The sequence below is a fragment of the Nannobrachium achirus genome, assembly GCF_963921795.1.
Source record: "Nannobrachium achirus genome assembly, chromosome: 2".
NCBI lineage: Eukaryota > Metazoa > Chordata > Actinopteri > Myctophiformes > Myctophidae > Nannobrachium > Nannobrachium achirus.
Window position 1 is genome coordinate 36,910,998 of NC_137811.1, and position 17,961 is coordinate 36,928,958.

Genomic DNA, 17,961 nt, shown 5'->3' on the forward strand with positions numbered 1-17,961 from the left:
AAACTTTGTAAATTTAGTGTAGCGCTACCATAAGGCACTTGGGTGCTGTGTTAAGACAAATGCTTCATTCAACCCAGAGCCTGATATGTTTATATGTGCACCTCACATGAGCTATAAACTAAACACATACCGGTATGTAACATCCAAAAGGCTTCAACAACACCTGGGTTTTCAGCTTGAGAGTAAACAGTGAACACGAATGAATATTAAAACACAGTTAGAAATAATGCTTTAGTATCAAAGTCAAAGTATAAAAAAAATGTCACAACAGAAGTACTACCACAAACATTTATAATTATCTCAAACAATAAAACAAGTGGCAATTAGTACAGCCACACCCTTTGCACTGGAAGGTGCAGCAGCTATTTTAGAATACCCTCACTGTTCCTTGCGCTCACCCAGCGACGTCTGTTGCTGGTTGGCAGCTTGATGGGGTTTACAGAGCAGGGGAGCACTGAAGATACAAATGATGCCCAGGTTGAGGATGAGACTCAAGGCCAGCGCCCCGATGGTGCCCAGGAACGATGGAATGGCTCCTTGGGCCACCAGCCCCATCCTACGCGAGGACATGTCTGCTATCACCGCCTCCATCTGAAAGTGGGTGCCCACCACCGCGCAGATGTGGAAGAGCTGGTGGCTGTGGCCTGTACAGGTAGAGAATCAGATCATTAGGTGCAACGATGACATTTGAGCTTTCTGAAAGAGTGGTGAAAAACTTCTAAACCACTGGACAGCATAAACAGTATACTTTCAGACAGTAAGTGAACTCCAAACATGTTTTTATTAGACCTCAAAGATCATTTTACCCACATCCAGAAAAAAATAAACAATAAACACATTGGTGAAGAAATGTTTTGGTAAGGAATTGATTCAAGGACTTTTTAAGATATCCCATGACTACTAGCTCAACTGGAGCGATAAATGGTTAATGCCTTACTCAAGGGCATGTCTATAGAAGTTGTCAAGCGAGATCAGATTTGTTCATAAGTGTACTTACAAATGTTGCCATCATTGTAGTGGAATTCATAATTATTTTCACACTCACACCAAATGGGGTGTCAGAGATAGAAAGGCTCTTAAATGGGGGTCCGTAGCCTAAAGCATGCCAAACTGGAAAACCTTGAAATTAAAATGGTTGGGAATTAATCACTGCTAGAGCCATAAAGAATCTTCTCTTATGAAGGTCCCTGGCTTATCTTTTCAAATGGGGGTCTGCGGGCTAATAAGTGTCAATTTGGGGGTCCTTGACACGAGAAGGTTTGAGAACCACTGTCCTACAGAGCCACAGTGTAAAAAGGTGATGGTGGACATACAGTACATACCAAAGTAGTCGAAGCGCCCTGGGGCCAGCCTCTCCGGGAGGTGAGACGCAAACAGGAAGCAGGTGAGGAAAGCGAAGAGGAGGTGGTAACAGTGGTTGGCCAATGCCTCGCTGTAACTGTCCCCTCCTGTACACCACAACAGCAGCTAGACACACAAACACACGCATGCGTCAAAATAAATCATGAAGGGTGATGAGACCATATATATGAACCCATTTAGGCCTAGAATTATTGAATGCTTTAACCAGTGAAAAATAGCAGATATACAAGCTCACAGCGCGGCACCGAGTGCCGCGCTGCGAGCTTGTAGATCTGCTATTTTTGAAAAAGTCGTGAAAATGTGTGCACATCTTTGAATATATGTATTTTCAAAGCGAACGTTTGTAACTCAAATTTTGCTTCTGGGTGGTCCCTGGAACTAGATATTTTGAAATGGGGGTCCGTGGCCAAATAAATATCATTTTGGGGGTCCTTCACATGAAAAGGTTTGAGAACCACTGACATAGTAGTCTCTCAGGAACAGACTAACTGAGCTACAGTTGAAGTGAAACAGACCTTTTCTTTGACGATGGCTGGCCAGATTGCTGACATAGAAACATAGGTTTTTTCCAAAAATCTTAGAAGGATTCAAAAGACACTTCTAGAATCGGTTCAAAATTCTAATTCTCACGATTTTTCAAAAATAGCAGATCTACAAGCTCGCAGCGCGGCACTCGGTGCCGTGCTGTGAGCTTGTATATCTGCTATTTTTCAATAGTTAAAGCATAAAATATTGCGTCATAATGTGTCCCTGCCTAAATGGGTTAAAAGCTAGATACCTCATCCACCGCTGCAGTTCATTGGAGCGACGCACAACGACTGGAGGCTGGACGTCCGGGAGTGCCGGAGACCACGCTGCCAGTCAAAGTGACTACTGGCCAATCACAGCGCGTCTTTTCCGGGACTTATCAATTAAATTCTACAGAGCTTTATTGGCACGTCTCCGTCCAGTTACTAAGAACAGCTGAGCGCTGTGTGTGTGTGTGTGTGTGTGTGTGTGTGTGTGTAAGTATAGATTTCAATTTGGAGAAAGTATGAATCGGGTGAATACAGAAAAAAGTGAACAACATAAAAATGAATGAATCAAATAGAAAATAGCTGATGAGATAAATAAAACAACAAGGCCACCTGGATCAAGTAATTCCAGTCGAGAGTAATCAATTAGTTAACACATCATTTACTTTTTATTCAAATAGCAAATCAGTTTCTTTTTTTCCCCCATCAGTTTCAAGGTTAGTGAGAAAAAGTATTAAAGACTGGCATTAATCTGATCTCAGCTCTTACATAAAGCGCAAGCAATACACGCTCCTTCAGACATCCAAACCTTTCTTCGGAAGGGGGGGTAATATAACTCAAATTGACCACATCATTCCCAACTTCTGATGGGTGGTATCAGAACCTTTTCAGTGCACCCCGAGATATTCTGATTCTCGAAACTAGTTTGGAACTGGAAGATTTTTCAGACGTCAGAATGAGCAAGTACAGTATCGGCCTTAATGCACGCAAGTACTGTACTGTACGTCATTTTAAAATAACTGAGGTCATTGACTGAAAAATTCTCCACAGATTGCTTGTTGAATATTTTAGAAATATGTGACAAACTTTCTGTAATGACTTTACCCCAAAAATGTACAGAAAGCGCTTTGGAAGTCAACTTTTCGGACCAGAATGACACTCACCCTGTAGAATAGAGGAATGTTGTCGAAGAGGAATGGAAAGACAAATGCCCCTGTCCTAAGAACTTTACTTCTGCGTGGGAACTGTAACTCCAGGAACCTAGGGAAACATATGGGGTGCAGAGTCAGTAAGGCTATGTTCAGACTTGGTTTTATCACGTCTGAACAGCAACTGAACATTGAACTCCCACTGAAGCTTGGAATTCTTGGCAGAAATCCCATTTGTGTACTTTTTAATCTACATCATGCAATCACTGTGAAACCTTTAAATTATATTGTTTCTTTGACATTGGCGTGGTGCATTTGAGTGAGCAAGGGCAGAGCTGCTTACACATGCAGATAACAATATAAAAAGGAAGAACTGATTGTGCTAATCCAAATAGCACCGCTGAGTTCAATGTTTGTCTTTAGGTACTCTATCATAGCCGGTCAGTGGATGTATGGAGGTTATCAACCCATTTAGGACTGAGGCTGATTCTAAAAACGCCTTCTAAATCAATGGTTCTCAACCTGTGGGTCGCGACCCCCAGGGGGGTCCCCAAATTATTTTGGGGGGTCCCCAGATGATTAACTTAATGTGCAACATTGTTTTCTCTCTCACCAGTAAACAAACCAACACAAAGTGTATTGAGGGTATGCACACAAGAGACAATTTAAGGACATTTTAATACTTTTAAAATGACAAATTAAACATTGGCCAAATTGTCAAATATTAGAGGCAGAAATTGTGAAAATAGCCGATCTACATGCTCACACGTTGTGAGCATGTAGATCTGCTATTTTCACAATAGAAACATGTTATACAAAATGTAAATCCTCAACTCTTAGTGCTCGTAGGGTGGGGGGTCCCCGGTTAAACAATATGATTATTTTTGGGGTTGCGGCCTGAAAAGGTTGAGAACCACTGTTCTAAATCATGACCAGTTTTCTGGAGAAAAAAGAGAAAAACTTATAAAAAAAAAAAAAAAACATTACGCTGCTATATACTGTACATAGCAACAAGAACCCCAAAAGGGGTTCTGCCCAAAATGAGTTAATGGAATAGTTCACCCCAAAAATGACTTATTTTCTATCAATTACACACTCCATGAAGCCTTGAATTAATTTTCGTTTTTGTGGCATTCTTGAGCCAATAATTTGATGACCGAGTCATCGGTCAGTAGGAGACTCTGCCGGCCATCAAATGATTGGCTTAGTAATGTGACAAAAACTAAAACATCCATGAATCAATGAATTCAAGGATTCATGGGGTTGTCTAATTGACAGGAAATAAGTAATTGGTGGGAGCACCGCTGTTGTTAACTGAAATACATTTTCATTAATAATTTAAAGCACACCTACAAGCTTCTGTGATCATCAATCATGCACACAATTATCCTACATACAAGAATATCTTCTGGTCTCCACTTTTTTTAGGACTACTCAAGGTCAATTTACAGTTTGATATCAAGGTTTATGCCTCTGGAACAATCTGCCTGATCACTCTTTGCATTTGCAAATGGATGTGAATACATCTGCATTGTTCAAAGCAAGTGTTCTTGAGTGTGTATTTTCAAACACAAACAATCACAATTAAATGTAGCACTTCTCTTCCAGAGGTATGGTGGGATGGATAACAGGCTCCTACCTGGAATAACAGGACAAGCTGGTACAGAAGAGTGTGTTGCCAATGGCGATGGGTACAAAGTACTGATGAAGCCAACTGTTGACCCAGCAGTCTGGCATGACATAGGACCCATAGGTTATGGCACAGCCTGACAAAAGAAACAAAACACATTTTCAAAACCCATGCCCCAATACTAGTTGTACCCATACTGTAGTTGAAACATTCATACAAAACCAAAATGCATACTCTGCCCACACTTTTCTGTGCTATATTAAATCAATGTTTATCGGTCACAGACATTCATCAGGTTGGACATAAAAGGGACAAAAACACATAAGACTTGGAGGCCAGCCCATGATGTCAGTACTATACAGTATTGGTGATATTATTTTATATTTTATATACATACACAGTGTAGCCTACTGTATATAAACTTGCCTTCTTCAGGGTATATAGGTAGTCTCGCGTGGCCAGACTGTTGCCTCCGCAATTTGCAAATGCTCCCGGCATACAGTCTGGGGCACGGAAATAGAAACGATGAGTGCGAGATAGAGCGGATGTGACGCAACCTCTCCCTTGGTGCAGTAGCGATAACAAGTCCTACTGGAAGCGTTATGTCTCCTTTCAATATTTTTGGGGGTGTTATTTCGTCTTTCTCTGGTGTTGTTGGTGTTACTTCCATGATGATTTCAAATGTTTTCTTAAACTATACACGCATATTAAGAATATGCTGCTCAAATGACTCTGTCTGTGCGAGTGTGCTTCTGTTAGGTTTCCAGTGGGACTACAGTTCCGCCAACTTCCGTGCAGCAGTGGCTACTTCCGATACTCGCCGTTCGGGAGCTGCCGTTCCAGACTCTATATAGCATTCGGAGATTGTGGAATAGTTGTCTGGCTACGCGAGACTAGGGTATAGGGTATCGCGGTATCTCCCAAAAAAGTAGTTTTGAATGAAAAAAATAAATACATTTTAAATACATTTAAATTAAATTAAATAAATCGCGGTTATGCATTACACAACCGCGGTATGGCAGTATTGCGGTATTGCCGTTATTGCACCCAGCCCTAAACTACTCTAGGATACTTTATTAAACTACAAGCTAGGTTGCTTACTTCTCCAAAGAGCAACTGCCAGAATATGCCAGAAAGTGTAATCAAATGTGCAGTTAATGTATACTGCACCTATGTTTATGGGTTGCATACTGTAGTTGTCTCATAACACTTACTGGTTATGTGCATGACATGTACATAATACAAGACTAAATGTGGGTGATGGCATAGACTACTCTGCATCTTTGTGATAGGTCTATTTATATAATTAATAATTCAATGATTTTCACACTTAATTAATTTAACAAATCATTCCAGTGGCAGAGACTTGGAATGTACAGTATCATTGTTTGTATTTGGCTGATCTTCATGGTTGTGTGTATATTTACAGGAGTGTATATTTATAGGAGTTTCCAACCAGACTCGAGTTTAGCTTTAGAATGTTCTAAACTAATGAGCTTTTCAAATAATGTGGCTCCTGGCACTGCAGTCCTTAATCTGCCTCAGAGCTCTTTAGGTACAAGATGTGTGCTGTCTCAAATGTTCAAAGGTCCATTTCAGGGCTACAAACCTGCACTGTCGTCTTTCTCAGTTACTAGTTTCTTGGGCAATGATTTCTAGGTGTATACCACACAGGGGCACCCTTATATTCATTTTTGGTTAGAAAAACCTCCCTAAGGGTTGCACCAATGAAAGAGACACATTATTCAGAGACAAGAGGATGTGAGGCCAAGCAAACATTGATCTAAGGGCTGATAGTGAAGAACTCTTAAGCAAATCGTTGTTTTTGTTGGATAGAACTCTACAGTTATTTTCTCAAATGGAAACTATACATTCTCTACCGAGAGTTATGGTTATTCTATCTAGTTCTATGACCACAGGCTTCATCCTCTGACCGGGCTTTGAGGGAATAGTTAAATATACACGTACCGGTAGATAATGCATTGACCACCGCTGTTCATTGGAGCGATGCATCAACGTGGCAACCATATTGGACGGTCAAGCGGCTGCTTCTAGTGTGTGTATGTCTATTGAAGCAGGAGTTCTATTCACAATTCAAATCCTCATCACTCGCTGAATCTTGTAAAAAGTTGACACCAGTCACCTGTGCACTCTCATGTTGTAAAATAAACACCAATCACTCATGTTCTTCAGTTTATTCGTGTTATAGTCCCTTTACCACTGAGGGGGGGCTGTACAGTATCTATATAAGGGCAGTAGCATTCCCCATTCCCCTTAGTCCACCAGTCTTAGCGGAAATGGCAGGGCTTGACTTTGTCTGACCATCCATTGACAGAAGATCAGAGGGTAGCCATGGCCTCCTTAATACAACCCAATTGTTTGTGACACTGTAGCATACAGTACCAAGTCAGTTGTGGATAAAACCATATGCCTACTGTATTTTTTGTGGTTTACATTGCATGGAGGATGCAACATTGTGCTGCACAACACTGCCATCCTCTGGCCATTGCTGTTTGCTTAAAAAGCAAGATGAAGAGAACAAATCGCTCTTGCTCTTTGCAGGCATCAGAGAGTTTTTGATGACTAAAGATTCAGACAGGTGTGATCGGTTGGCTCAATCTTTTGACGAGCAAAACCTATAATTCCTGCTGAGGAACCGAGGAACACACCACAGGGCATTTTCTTCACACGGCTTATAGGAAGCATTTAGACAGTTGAAAAGCAGTTTCTCTCTGAACCCCACACAACACGAGGAGATAGCTGACATATACAGTACTTCATCTCTGTTAGGTGGAAGAAACCTCATATGTCCAAAACTGTTGACTCTTAAGGATTCAAAGATAGCAAAAGTAGCAGATCTACAAGCTCAAAATGCGCATTTCGAGCTTGTGGATCTGCTGGATTTGATACAGCTGGCTTTGGTACTTTTGTATTATCAAGTAGGGTATTCATTTATAAAAAGCTGTTAAATATGGAGATAAGAGGTTTCTGCTGAACAGAGACTCCTTTCTGATAGAAGTTGCAGGATGGATTGGACATTTCCTCTCTCTTTCTCTCTCTCTCTCTCTCTCTCTCTCTCTCTCTCTCTATATATATATATATATATATATATATATATATATACCGGTATATATCATATTTGTCATAGATAATTTGCTATAGATGATGCATTTAAACCTCAGCCACATTAGTATGCCATATTTGTTATTGTTACACTTTCTTGGCGAGAGCATGTAAGGTTCACTACAATCATGTGGTTCAAGACATGGTCTTGAATCAAATCAAATGTAATTTTGACCCACTCTTGTGAACCTTATTAAGTGTAGAATAACAGGGTTCTTTGTGCTCTGATCATTAACTTTGCAAAATTCTTTTTCATCTGGAAATGTTCTGGTCAATGGATGTAACCTCAACTCAACCCAGTGAGCCATGAATGGTGGCCTAAATACAGTGATCCCACTAGGCTTTGCTCTCAACTGAACATTAGCACTTACAGTACATCCGTCTAAGGAAACATGAGGCAATACTCTTTATACTGTTTTCAGGTATAATTTGTGACCAGTGACATCCGACTTTGAGCAGTTATTTCCAGTGATTCTCAAAGTGGGGTTTGCGTTTTTATACTTAGGCTGATTCAAAAAAGTAGCAATCTACAAGGCCACAGCGCGTCGGATGCAACGGGTCCCTGGCACAAAATCTTTTCAGACAGGGATCCATGGCAAAATACATTAATTTGGAGGTCCTTGACAGTTGACATTGACAAAAGTTTGAGAACTACTGCTTTAGACTGCTAGCAACTTGTGGTGGCATTCTGAAATCTGGCTTTATTAAGACACATGAATCAGCAGGAAAGTCTTGAGCAAAGTCTTGAACCATTTGTGGTTTGCAAGGGTTGAGCTGTGCATGTGCCAGTGCCTGTCCCTTAACCACTAAAGCCTAAATACTTACAGTAGTTGACCGGGGTCAATACTTGGTCCACTCCTTTTTTCCCTCTACTTCAAATCTTTTCTTGGAACATAGGCAATCTGCTAGCTTGTAACAAGTTGCGTAACTTGAGTCGCAATGACTTGTGAGTTTGTAGATCGGCTATTTTTTACCAAATGAGAATAGGGACAGAAGGTTTTGTGTGGAAACAAACTGTCCTTTGTTTGTCTTCACTGCGGTGGTCAGGGTTACACACAGCAGTCTTGCTCTCAGAGTCTGTTTCAAAAGTTTATATTTGCGTCATTACAGGGCTGTACATACAATTGTAAAGGTTGCAGTCCATGTTGAACTGAGGAACTAAGGAATGTCTGTGTACAGCACTGTAATGTATCCGATTTAAAATCCAGAATCTAATCTGAACTCCTTTTTGCCAGTGTGCCAGTCCTCCCTGGCTACTTGTACCATTTTAATTCCACTTCATTTATCAAGGGCAACTTATCTAAGTGCATTGTTTTTAGCAGTGCCCTACATTCGACTAATATTCATGCCTGAGCTGCCCAGTACAATCTTTTATAGCTGTTGTGTTCAGTGAGGCATTTCATAGTTTTGTATTGTGGATTAAGTACACTTACATGGACAACTCATTGGATAACTGACGAAGAAGAACAACGTGTTACTCATTCACTTTTCCAACTGCTCTGGGGAGCCAAACAAGCTGCCGCCCACTCACCAAACCTGTATTATTTGATTTCTCACCCAAGCTGTAGAGGCTGAGGGCCCCGTAGTCAAAGAAGTAGCAGATGTGACGTGCCTCGGCAGACATGGTGCTGAAGGTATGAGCACAGCTGGATGTGAAGGGGTAAACACATATCAGCAGCATGTACACCAGTAGCGGCCACGTGAAGCCGTCCGTCAGGAAGTTCAGCATGGAGCACAGAATGCTGAAGCGCCATAGGAAGTACCTGGGGGACACAACAAAGAGTCATGAAACCCTCCAAAAATAAAACCCCTGTGAAGTGGTTTGTGTTGATAAATTCCACAAATATCTGATAAGTGTAGAGAGTAAAGAGCCTCTCTCCTAATCTTCATACGTTTATTCACGTATGAAAATGTTATATTCTGGGCAGTGTTTCACACAGATGGTGTAGTGCAGGGGTCTTCAACGTTTTCAGGCCAGGACCCCATAGTTGAGAGAGAGATGAAGCAGGGACAACCTGTTCATAGATTCCGTATAGTTGTGAGCTTGTAGATTTGCTATTTTTGGCTAAAGTTTTCAGAATATGGACACTAGTGTTCAATGGTTAACATAACAAAGGAGAAAAAAGAAAAAAGTGCTATCACTCAAAGATTTGGAGGACCCCTGTAGTAATTCTGAGGACCACCTAGGGGTCCCGGACCCCCTCTTGAAGACCCCTGGTGTAGTGGTATTTGGATAGAATAGTATACTTAGTACACGGGCGACTCCCATTGTCAAATATCAGTTCATAGTAATTATGCATGCATGAAACGTGTCTATGATCCGGGTAGGTGAAGCAGATCTCTGTGTACTACACACCACGTTGGCAGGAAGTGGGTCCAGATGTTGACTGTCTCGTTGGTCATCTGGAAGCTGCTGAGGATGCAGTCCAGCGCTGAGCTCCGAGGATGACGATAGCCAGAGATGATGCCATCCTCTCGGAACACCTGAGGAATGGAGCCAGTCACACGCAGTCTGTCAAATACTACACAGTAAAATGGACTGGTCCATTTTTACAGATCAACTTACATTTTGTATGGCTTGTGTCCGGTTAGTAATGATCTCCCTCTGGCTCTTACTGTAGCTGTAGCTTCTATTTTGCATTGTGTTTTACGACTGTTTGTTTGATGATATTTTCTGTATAGTACTGTGCTCTATCTGTCTGTCATTCAACGTTATATGAGTTTAAAAAAAGGACCTCAATTTAAACAAGCCATAGGTTTTTGGGGGTTTATCCTTTTAGTTGACCTTGTACGAGTGAACTGTACTGTCATGAAACTGTACCCTTTCTTATGCAAACTTCTAATAACGTTTTCAATCAATCAATTCAATCAATACATTTGTTATTACTATTCTCAATATCGATATATATACTCAATATAGTCAATATAGACTGACAATGTCAGAGGAGACAAAGAAAGGTACATTTTACTATGAAGAAGGTCCTAAAGGAGAGTGTAATTCCCAGTCCAATCCATAGGTATTTATACATGATGTAGGTTATACTGTGATAAATCTAACAAAGTACATCTATCAGAACTCTGAAAAGCGTTGTTGTCAGCATATGATGGCAATGCCACAAGAATACAAAGTTGGGCCACATTCTCACAGTGATTCAGTATTCTGTGCGATTGGAAGGGGTGAACTTGCAACATTCTTGCATATTGAATTAATGTGTTTGCGCTCACACTGCACGTTGTCAACCGCATGCAGCAAGGAACCGCATTAGACCACGTCTGTCCACGGGGCATCTAACCACTGCTTAATAATGCCCTCTCCTCCTGTGTTTATAAATTCTTCAACCCACAGCCCTGCATCGGGAGTGGGACCCCGCGGTACCACCAGGACCCAACGCAAAACTTGCGGGCGTATTTAAATACCTGCAGTCCGGAACGGGTGGCCAAAACAATTAAAACAGCAGCGGGACTCACAAAATCCCGCAATAAACCAGATATAGAGCTTATATATAGGCTGTTTAGAGAGCACTCTCTTTGTGCTCTGTGCGTAACGCAAATGAATATACATGCGTCTTCACACCAGCCCAAACAACGCTACAGGATTCATTTTAATCGTATTAAAACATGCATGTGTGAATGAAACCTTAGTGTAGCTTACTGTGAGGTACAATCACATTTTGAAAGAGCAACGGGCTGCACCGCTAAAGGATACAGATGACGAAAACCAAATGGTGTTCACATGTTTACATTGGCCTGGGATTGCAAGACACCAAATACATTAGCAAATGAGAAAACACAATGACATTTCACAAAACAAATGACGAAGTCAGAACACACAACATTGCATAAAACAAATGGTCAAATCAGGGAAGACAATATAAACGGTAGGTTCCGTACGGAACCATTGTTTACTTAGATATGGAAGGATGACCTCCCACTTGGGTAATGACGCCCCCTGGCGATCATTCAGAGAAACTACTTCAGCTCCCGTACTAACGTAGGTAGGAAGGGCCTGTCACTCAAACCGGAGTGACCCGCCTCCAGGCTATATAAACCCCCGGAGGCGGAAGTAACATCCTCTTAATACCACTCTCTGCCACATTCAGTGAAACAGAGGGGCATTACGTGGGAGGTCATCCTTCCATATCTAAGTAAACAATGGTTCCGTACGGAACCTACCGTTTACTGTCAATATTCCAGGATGACCTCCCACTTGGGATTCTTAAACTCCCCTCTAAGCCACAACCTACTCTCATACCCCCACACACCCCTCATACGGGTGAGCACAGCCCAAACGGGCGTGACCCATCACCCAGAAGGTCCCAGGCCCACCGGACCTGGGTGTGAAGGCATGAGAAAATAAAGAGAGACCCTGACAGACCGAAGTCCGCCTCATTCAACTAAATGAAAAGGACCAGTCCGCCTTATAAGTAAGACACACTATATAAGGAAAACACAGGGTCCCCCCAAAATACCCCAGGTGGCTACATGCCCACCTGTGGGAGGGGAAGATCCGACTCCTCTATGACGTAGAGGAGGCAACTGCACCCAGAACCGAATGCGCTAGCGAAGAGGATTCGATATCCAGGTGATAGTAGGCTGCAAAGGTAGAAGGCGAAGACCAATTCGCCGAAACACAAATCTCCTGAACGGAGACTCCCTTTGCCAGTGCCCACGAAGTAGCCACACCTCTAGTGCTATGGGCTTTAAGTGCCGCCGGCACTTCCACACCCGCACTAGAGTAAGCCAGCCTAATAGCATCCACAATCCACCTCGAAAGAGTGGGTCTAGACACCGGCTTTCTGACAAGAACATTGCCCATTTCTACAAAGAGCTGAGAAGAAGCTCTAGAACCAGCAGTCCTGTCACAGTAGGCCTTCAATGCCCTGACAGGACAAAGGCAATTCAGCCGTTCATCCTCCACCGAGACAAACGGAGGAGGATGAAAAGCCAGAAGAACAACAGGCTCCTTAGGAACCACCATGTTCTTAGGAACAAACTTAAGATGAGGCTTGAGCAACACCTTGAGATCATTGTTCATAAACTGCATGCACTCCGCAGACACCGAGAGAGCTTGCAGGTCACCAACTCTTTTAGCCGTGGCCAAAGCCAGCAAAAGAGCCGTCTTGAAACTCAAAAGTTTCAAAGGCATCCCTACAAGCGGCTCAAAGGGAGCCCGACATAGGCCCCCTAGAACCACCTGCAGATCCCAAACTGGGAACAAAGACCTAGTCACCGGCCTCAAACGTTCAACTCCTTGCATGAACTTGATGACCTCCGGGACTTTAGAAGGTGCCTTGCCCGCCACCCCCAGGTGACAGGCATTAATAGCCGCCAAATACCCCCTAAGGGTAGAAAATGCCAGACCACTTTTCAAGCGGTTCTGCATAAATTCCAGAATTTCCTGGGCTGACGCCACATGAGCCACCACAGGTGGAACACGCGCCTCACACCAGTCCTCAAAGGCATTCCACCTTCCATCATAAGACGCCCTCGTAGAGGGCGCCTTAGCACTCTGAATGGTAGCAACCACTTCAGAAGAAAAACCGGCTGCCAGCAGGTTTAACCTTTCACATGCCAAACCCACAGGTCTAGGACCTGCAGGTCTTGGTGGAAGATCTCCCCCCTGGCCTGACTCAACAGGTCCCTGCACTGAGGCAGCTGCCAACCCGGTTCGCAAAGGAGAGGGGCGATCGCCGATCTCCACGTGCCCTTGTAGGGAGCCACCAGGAGCATCTCCAGACCGAACCTCCTGACTCTCTCCAGAGTGGGTCGGATTAAGTCGAAGGGGGGAAACGCGTACAGTAGACCTCTCGGCCACGTGTGCGCTAAGGCGTCCAACCCCAAGGGAGGACTGCCCTTCACCGCGAAGAACAACGGACACTTCGTATTCTCCGCTGACGCAAACAGGTCCGCCACTGGCTGACCGAACTTGCGAAAAATCTGGCTCGCCACCCTGGGGTGGAGAGACCAATCCTCGTAGCGAGGACCTCCCCTGGACAGGAGATCTGCTCCGCTGTTGAGGAGACCTGGGACGTGTAAGGCCCTGATCGACTTGAGGCGCGACAAGCACCAAACCGTCAATTCTCGAGCCAGACGGTCCAGTGGCAACGACGACAGGCCCCCCTGTTTGTTGACATAAAACATGGCCGTCGTATTGTCTGTCCTGACCAGGACGTGACAATGCAAAATCCAAGGCTCGAAATGCTTGAGCGCCAGGAGTATAGCCATCAACTCCAAATAGTTGATGTGACGACCCCTCATCTCCAGAGGCCAAAGCCCCTGCGCTGTGCGCCCCTCGAAAGTGGCTCCCCATCCACTGAGACTGGCGTCTGTCGTGATCGACTTGCGGGAAACCACCTCGCCAATCGAGACTCCGCTGGTGAGGAACCCCTCCACCAGCCACGGAGACAGGGCGATCGCGCAGGAAGGGGAAACCGTAACCTTCTTGTACTTCAAGGAGGGCGGGATCCCGAGGGATAACATCCATCTTTGAAAAGGTCTCATATGAAACCTGCCCAAACGCAACAGATGTACTGCGGAAGCCATCATTCCCGTCAGTACCATGCAACTCCTGTAAGTGACCTCCTGGCCCACTTGAAAAGAGTCGAGACATTCCCGAAACCTGTCCACCCTCTCCTCTGAGAGACGGGCCGACATGTCGGATGAGTCCAGAAGGACCCCAATGAATGTAAGACGACTTGCTGGAGTCAGCATGCTCTTGCCGTGGTTGACTATGAAACCTAAGGCCTTCAGGTGAGCCAAAACCACTTGTGTGTGACGCGCCACTTCGTGGGCGGAGCTCGCTGAAATCATCCAATCGTCGATGTACGTCGCCAACCTGACGCCCTGCTGTCTCAGCGGGGCGATGGCTGCTTCGGTCACTTTCACGAAAACCCTCGGGCTCAGTGACAGACCGAAAGGGAGTACTGTATACTCGTACAGGCGACCCTCGAAGGCGAACCGAAGGAATTTCCTGTGTGGGGGATAAATCTGGACGTGCTGATAAGCATCCTTCAGATCCACTGAACAGTGGAAATCCCCTTGCCTGACCGACCGTAACATGGTGGGTACTGTTAGCATCCTGAAAACGTATTTCTTCAGGTACACGTTTAGTGCCTTTAGGTCCAGGATGGGACGTAGCCCCCCCCCCCTTTTTGGGCACCAGGAAATAACGGCTCCAAAATCCCATGCGGGATTGGGTCCTGTCCAGCTCCACTATAGCACCCTTGCTTAGCAATGAGCTGATCTCTTCTCTCAAAAGACTTGCTTTTAAACCACGTGCTCTGGTATGAATAACCCTGCTCGAAAGCGGGGGTATATCTGCGAACTGTAACCTGTAACCCCTGGTTATCGTTCGAAATACCCAATGGCTCGGGTTGCATAACTTCCACTGGCGCGCACAGCGTGCTAGCGTGTTTTGAGCGAGAGAAACCCCACCACTGTGCTTCCGTGACGGCGGAGCTTTTTGGCGGCCGGACCGGAAGTGGGGAACCTGCGTATCCGTATCCGGAACGACCGGATGCGGAGCGCAAGGGTTCAATAGGCCGCATGGCGGAAACACCTTCTGGTTGTACCGCTTGACTAGCGGAGCTATTTTGCGGCGGGACCGGAAGTGGGGAACCTGCGTATCCGTATCCGGAACACCCGGATGCGGAGCGCAGGGGTTCAATAGGCCGCAAGGCGGGAACACCTTCTGATTGTACCGCTTGACTAGCGGAGCTCTTTTGCGGCCGGACCGGAAGCGGGGAGCTAGCGAATCCGTATCCGGTGAAACCGGAAGCGTTCGGTTTTCGCTCGATAGAGCGACAGGAAGAGCAAAGCGATTCGACTGATAAACAGACTCGCCCACAACTAAAGCATTCTCCCCTGACAGGAGAGGAACTTTTACGTTTAATACCTGCTCTAAGGCCTTTATGCTTGTCCCTTGACCCGGGCTCATAGTAGGCCGACAGAATTTCTGACTCAAGGTTAAATTCATAGCATCGCTCACGCGAGGGAAAATCCACTCGCGCGCATGAGGAACCATATAATTGTTTGACGTTAACATTACTGGTTGCTGATAAAACCTCTGACTGATTAAAGAGTCCTGACAGGACTCCATCATTCTTACAGGAGGCATGCATAAAGGAGTCATATTGTCGACGCGAGGGATATCCCACTCGCGCGCTTGAGGAACCACATAATTGTTTGACATTAACATTACTGGTTTCTGATAAAACCTGTGATTGATTATCGAGTCCTGACAGGACTTCATCATTACTACAGGAGGCATGCACGATGGGGTCGTCTGTGCTAGTGCGAGAGAGTTGGACAGAGACAGACTTTGCTCTTTCAACATGTTTATTGTCGACACAGGAGGCATCAAAATCAACATTTTCATTTCCCCGACACGGGGTACCGAAAAACGCCCTCGTTTGGGGGGAGGGGGACCGAGAGACACCTCGGACCCCCGCCCCAGCACAATCCCCCTCTTCAGAGTGTCATTTGCGCTGTCCCCTACCGCGGCCCCCGCGGTATGAAGACTGCTGCCTGCCATCCTTGGACGGGCGGCGCGGCTGAGCGCGCTCGGGAACCACCGCCTTGCTGCGGGGCCTGTCAGGCGCCCTGGCTGCAGAGGCTCCCCTGGAGGAAGACGAGTGCTTCTTAAAAGAAGCAGAGCGGCCCCTTTCCTTGGCGCGGGAGGAGCGGGACGCCCTCCTAGCTTGCTGCGGTTCTTCCTGTGGCACTGTGGTGGACTCGACGATGTCCTTAGCCGCCTTGAAGAAGGTAACTCTACCCTGCAGCAGCTCCAAGCCCCCACCCATGAGGGTGGTGCGACTGTTCTCCATGTTTATGAGAGACTTGTACATCTCCCCGCGAGGACCTAGAGGCTTCTCGCCCACGTCCCTCTTAGGCTCGAGGTCGACATAGTCGAGCCAGCGGGCTCTCTCAGACTGGAGGTTGTAGTCCATGGACCTGCCCATCCACTTAACCGCATGCCAAGTGACCTTCAGCATGATGTCAAATAGAGTGTTCAGTTCAGCTGTGTGCTCCCCCGTGGGCAGACCTTTGACCAGGTCCTTGGTGGAAGCGAGCAAGAGCTGGATCAGATTCAGGTCCTTAGCGGCCAGAGCAGCGGACCGGTAGGCGTTACGAGCCCTGTCCGACTGCAGCTTGTCCTCCAGGACCGTGAACCCCGGCGGGTTGGTGCCGACGGGGCCAACAAACGGCCCGTTTTTAGCCGTGCCTACATCTTTGTACTGGGGTCTGACGGAACCCAGAAAAGATTGTGCCAACAGGTGGTCCAGGTTAGGGCAGGTGGACATGCCTGCCTCCGCACCGCCCACCAAATCCAACACAGAAAAAGGCAGCTTCCTGGGGTCTTTATGTGTCTTCCATGAGGAATGGAGGGCCTTGGTGAAACCTTTCACCAGCGGCAGCCTGGAGAGGACATACGGGGCGGGAACCGAAGGCTCCTGCCCGGGCATTTCGTCATCATCCTCGGCCTCTTCAGAGGGGAGAGGAGGTGGCAACTCCTCTCCAACTCTGGCCAGAGCTCTCATGTAGACTGTGAGATGATCCAGCATTTCTGCTGCAGAATCGACGTCCTCTGCTCCCGCTTCACTCGCTTGACTGGCGGGTGGAGGGGCAGTGGTGCCTGAGGAGGCCTGGGAGCTCCCTGCGGCGTCCAGTTGACGTGCTGGAGCCGCAGGGGCATTACCTTTCACAGTGACCGTGAGTCGAGAACCCTCGTCCTCGACGGAGTCCTCCTCCTCCTCGGCCGTGTATCCAGAGTATTCAGAACCAGAACCCTCGCTCTGACAGGAGCTCAGGTCCGACTCTCGCCTGAAAGTCTGGACTGTTTTGGTGATGCTCACGTCGAGGGGGACGTCCCCGACGGTCACATCCGAGCGTTTCTTTTTGGGCACCGCGCCCGAAGGGGAAAAGGCTACCGGAGGGATGTTAGCCTTCTTGGTCGCCTTCTTAGCGGCGACTTCACCAGACCCGCCAGCTCCAGTGACAGTGGAGCTAGCTGCGGTCGGTTGCGCGGCAGGCGGTGTCTCATGTAGCACGGCGCCATCTTGACTTGGAATGGCGCGCTGTTTGCCAAGCGGATCTCCGGAAGGCAGCGCCGCACCTTGACCAACGGTGCGGGCCGCCTGGGGAAGGAAAGACTGGGCTGTGGGGTTGAGAGCAGTGGACCCAC

At 46.2% G+C, this 17,961-nt stretch overlaps 1 protein-coding gene across 1 annotated transcript in view; it reads right to left on the bottom strand.

The window, feature by feature from the left end:
- Positions 1-378: 378 nt before the first annotated feature.
- The window catches only part of paqr6 (progestin and adipoQ receptor family member VI), a gene marked incomplete at its 3' end in the record, with an annotated part of 36,034 nt that continues 18,451 nt past the window's right edge, over positions 379-17,961 (bottom strand). The window contains exons 4-9 of the mRNA XM_080741709.1: positions 10,135-10,262; positions 9,336-9,541; positions 4,665-4,791; positions 3,041-3,137; positions 1,323-1,467; positions 379-644 (exon numbers count right to left, since the gene is read on the bottom strand). Of these exons, the coding sequence (XP_080597835.1) occupies positions 379-644; positions 1,323-1,467; positions 3,041-3,137; positions 4,665-4,791; positions 9,336-9,541; positions 10,135-10,262 (969 nt within the window). The remainder of the gene's footprint in view (positions 645-1,322; positions 1,468-3,040; positions 3,138-4,664; positions 4,792-9,335; positions 9,542-10,134; positions 10,263-17,961) is intronic.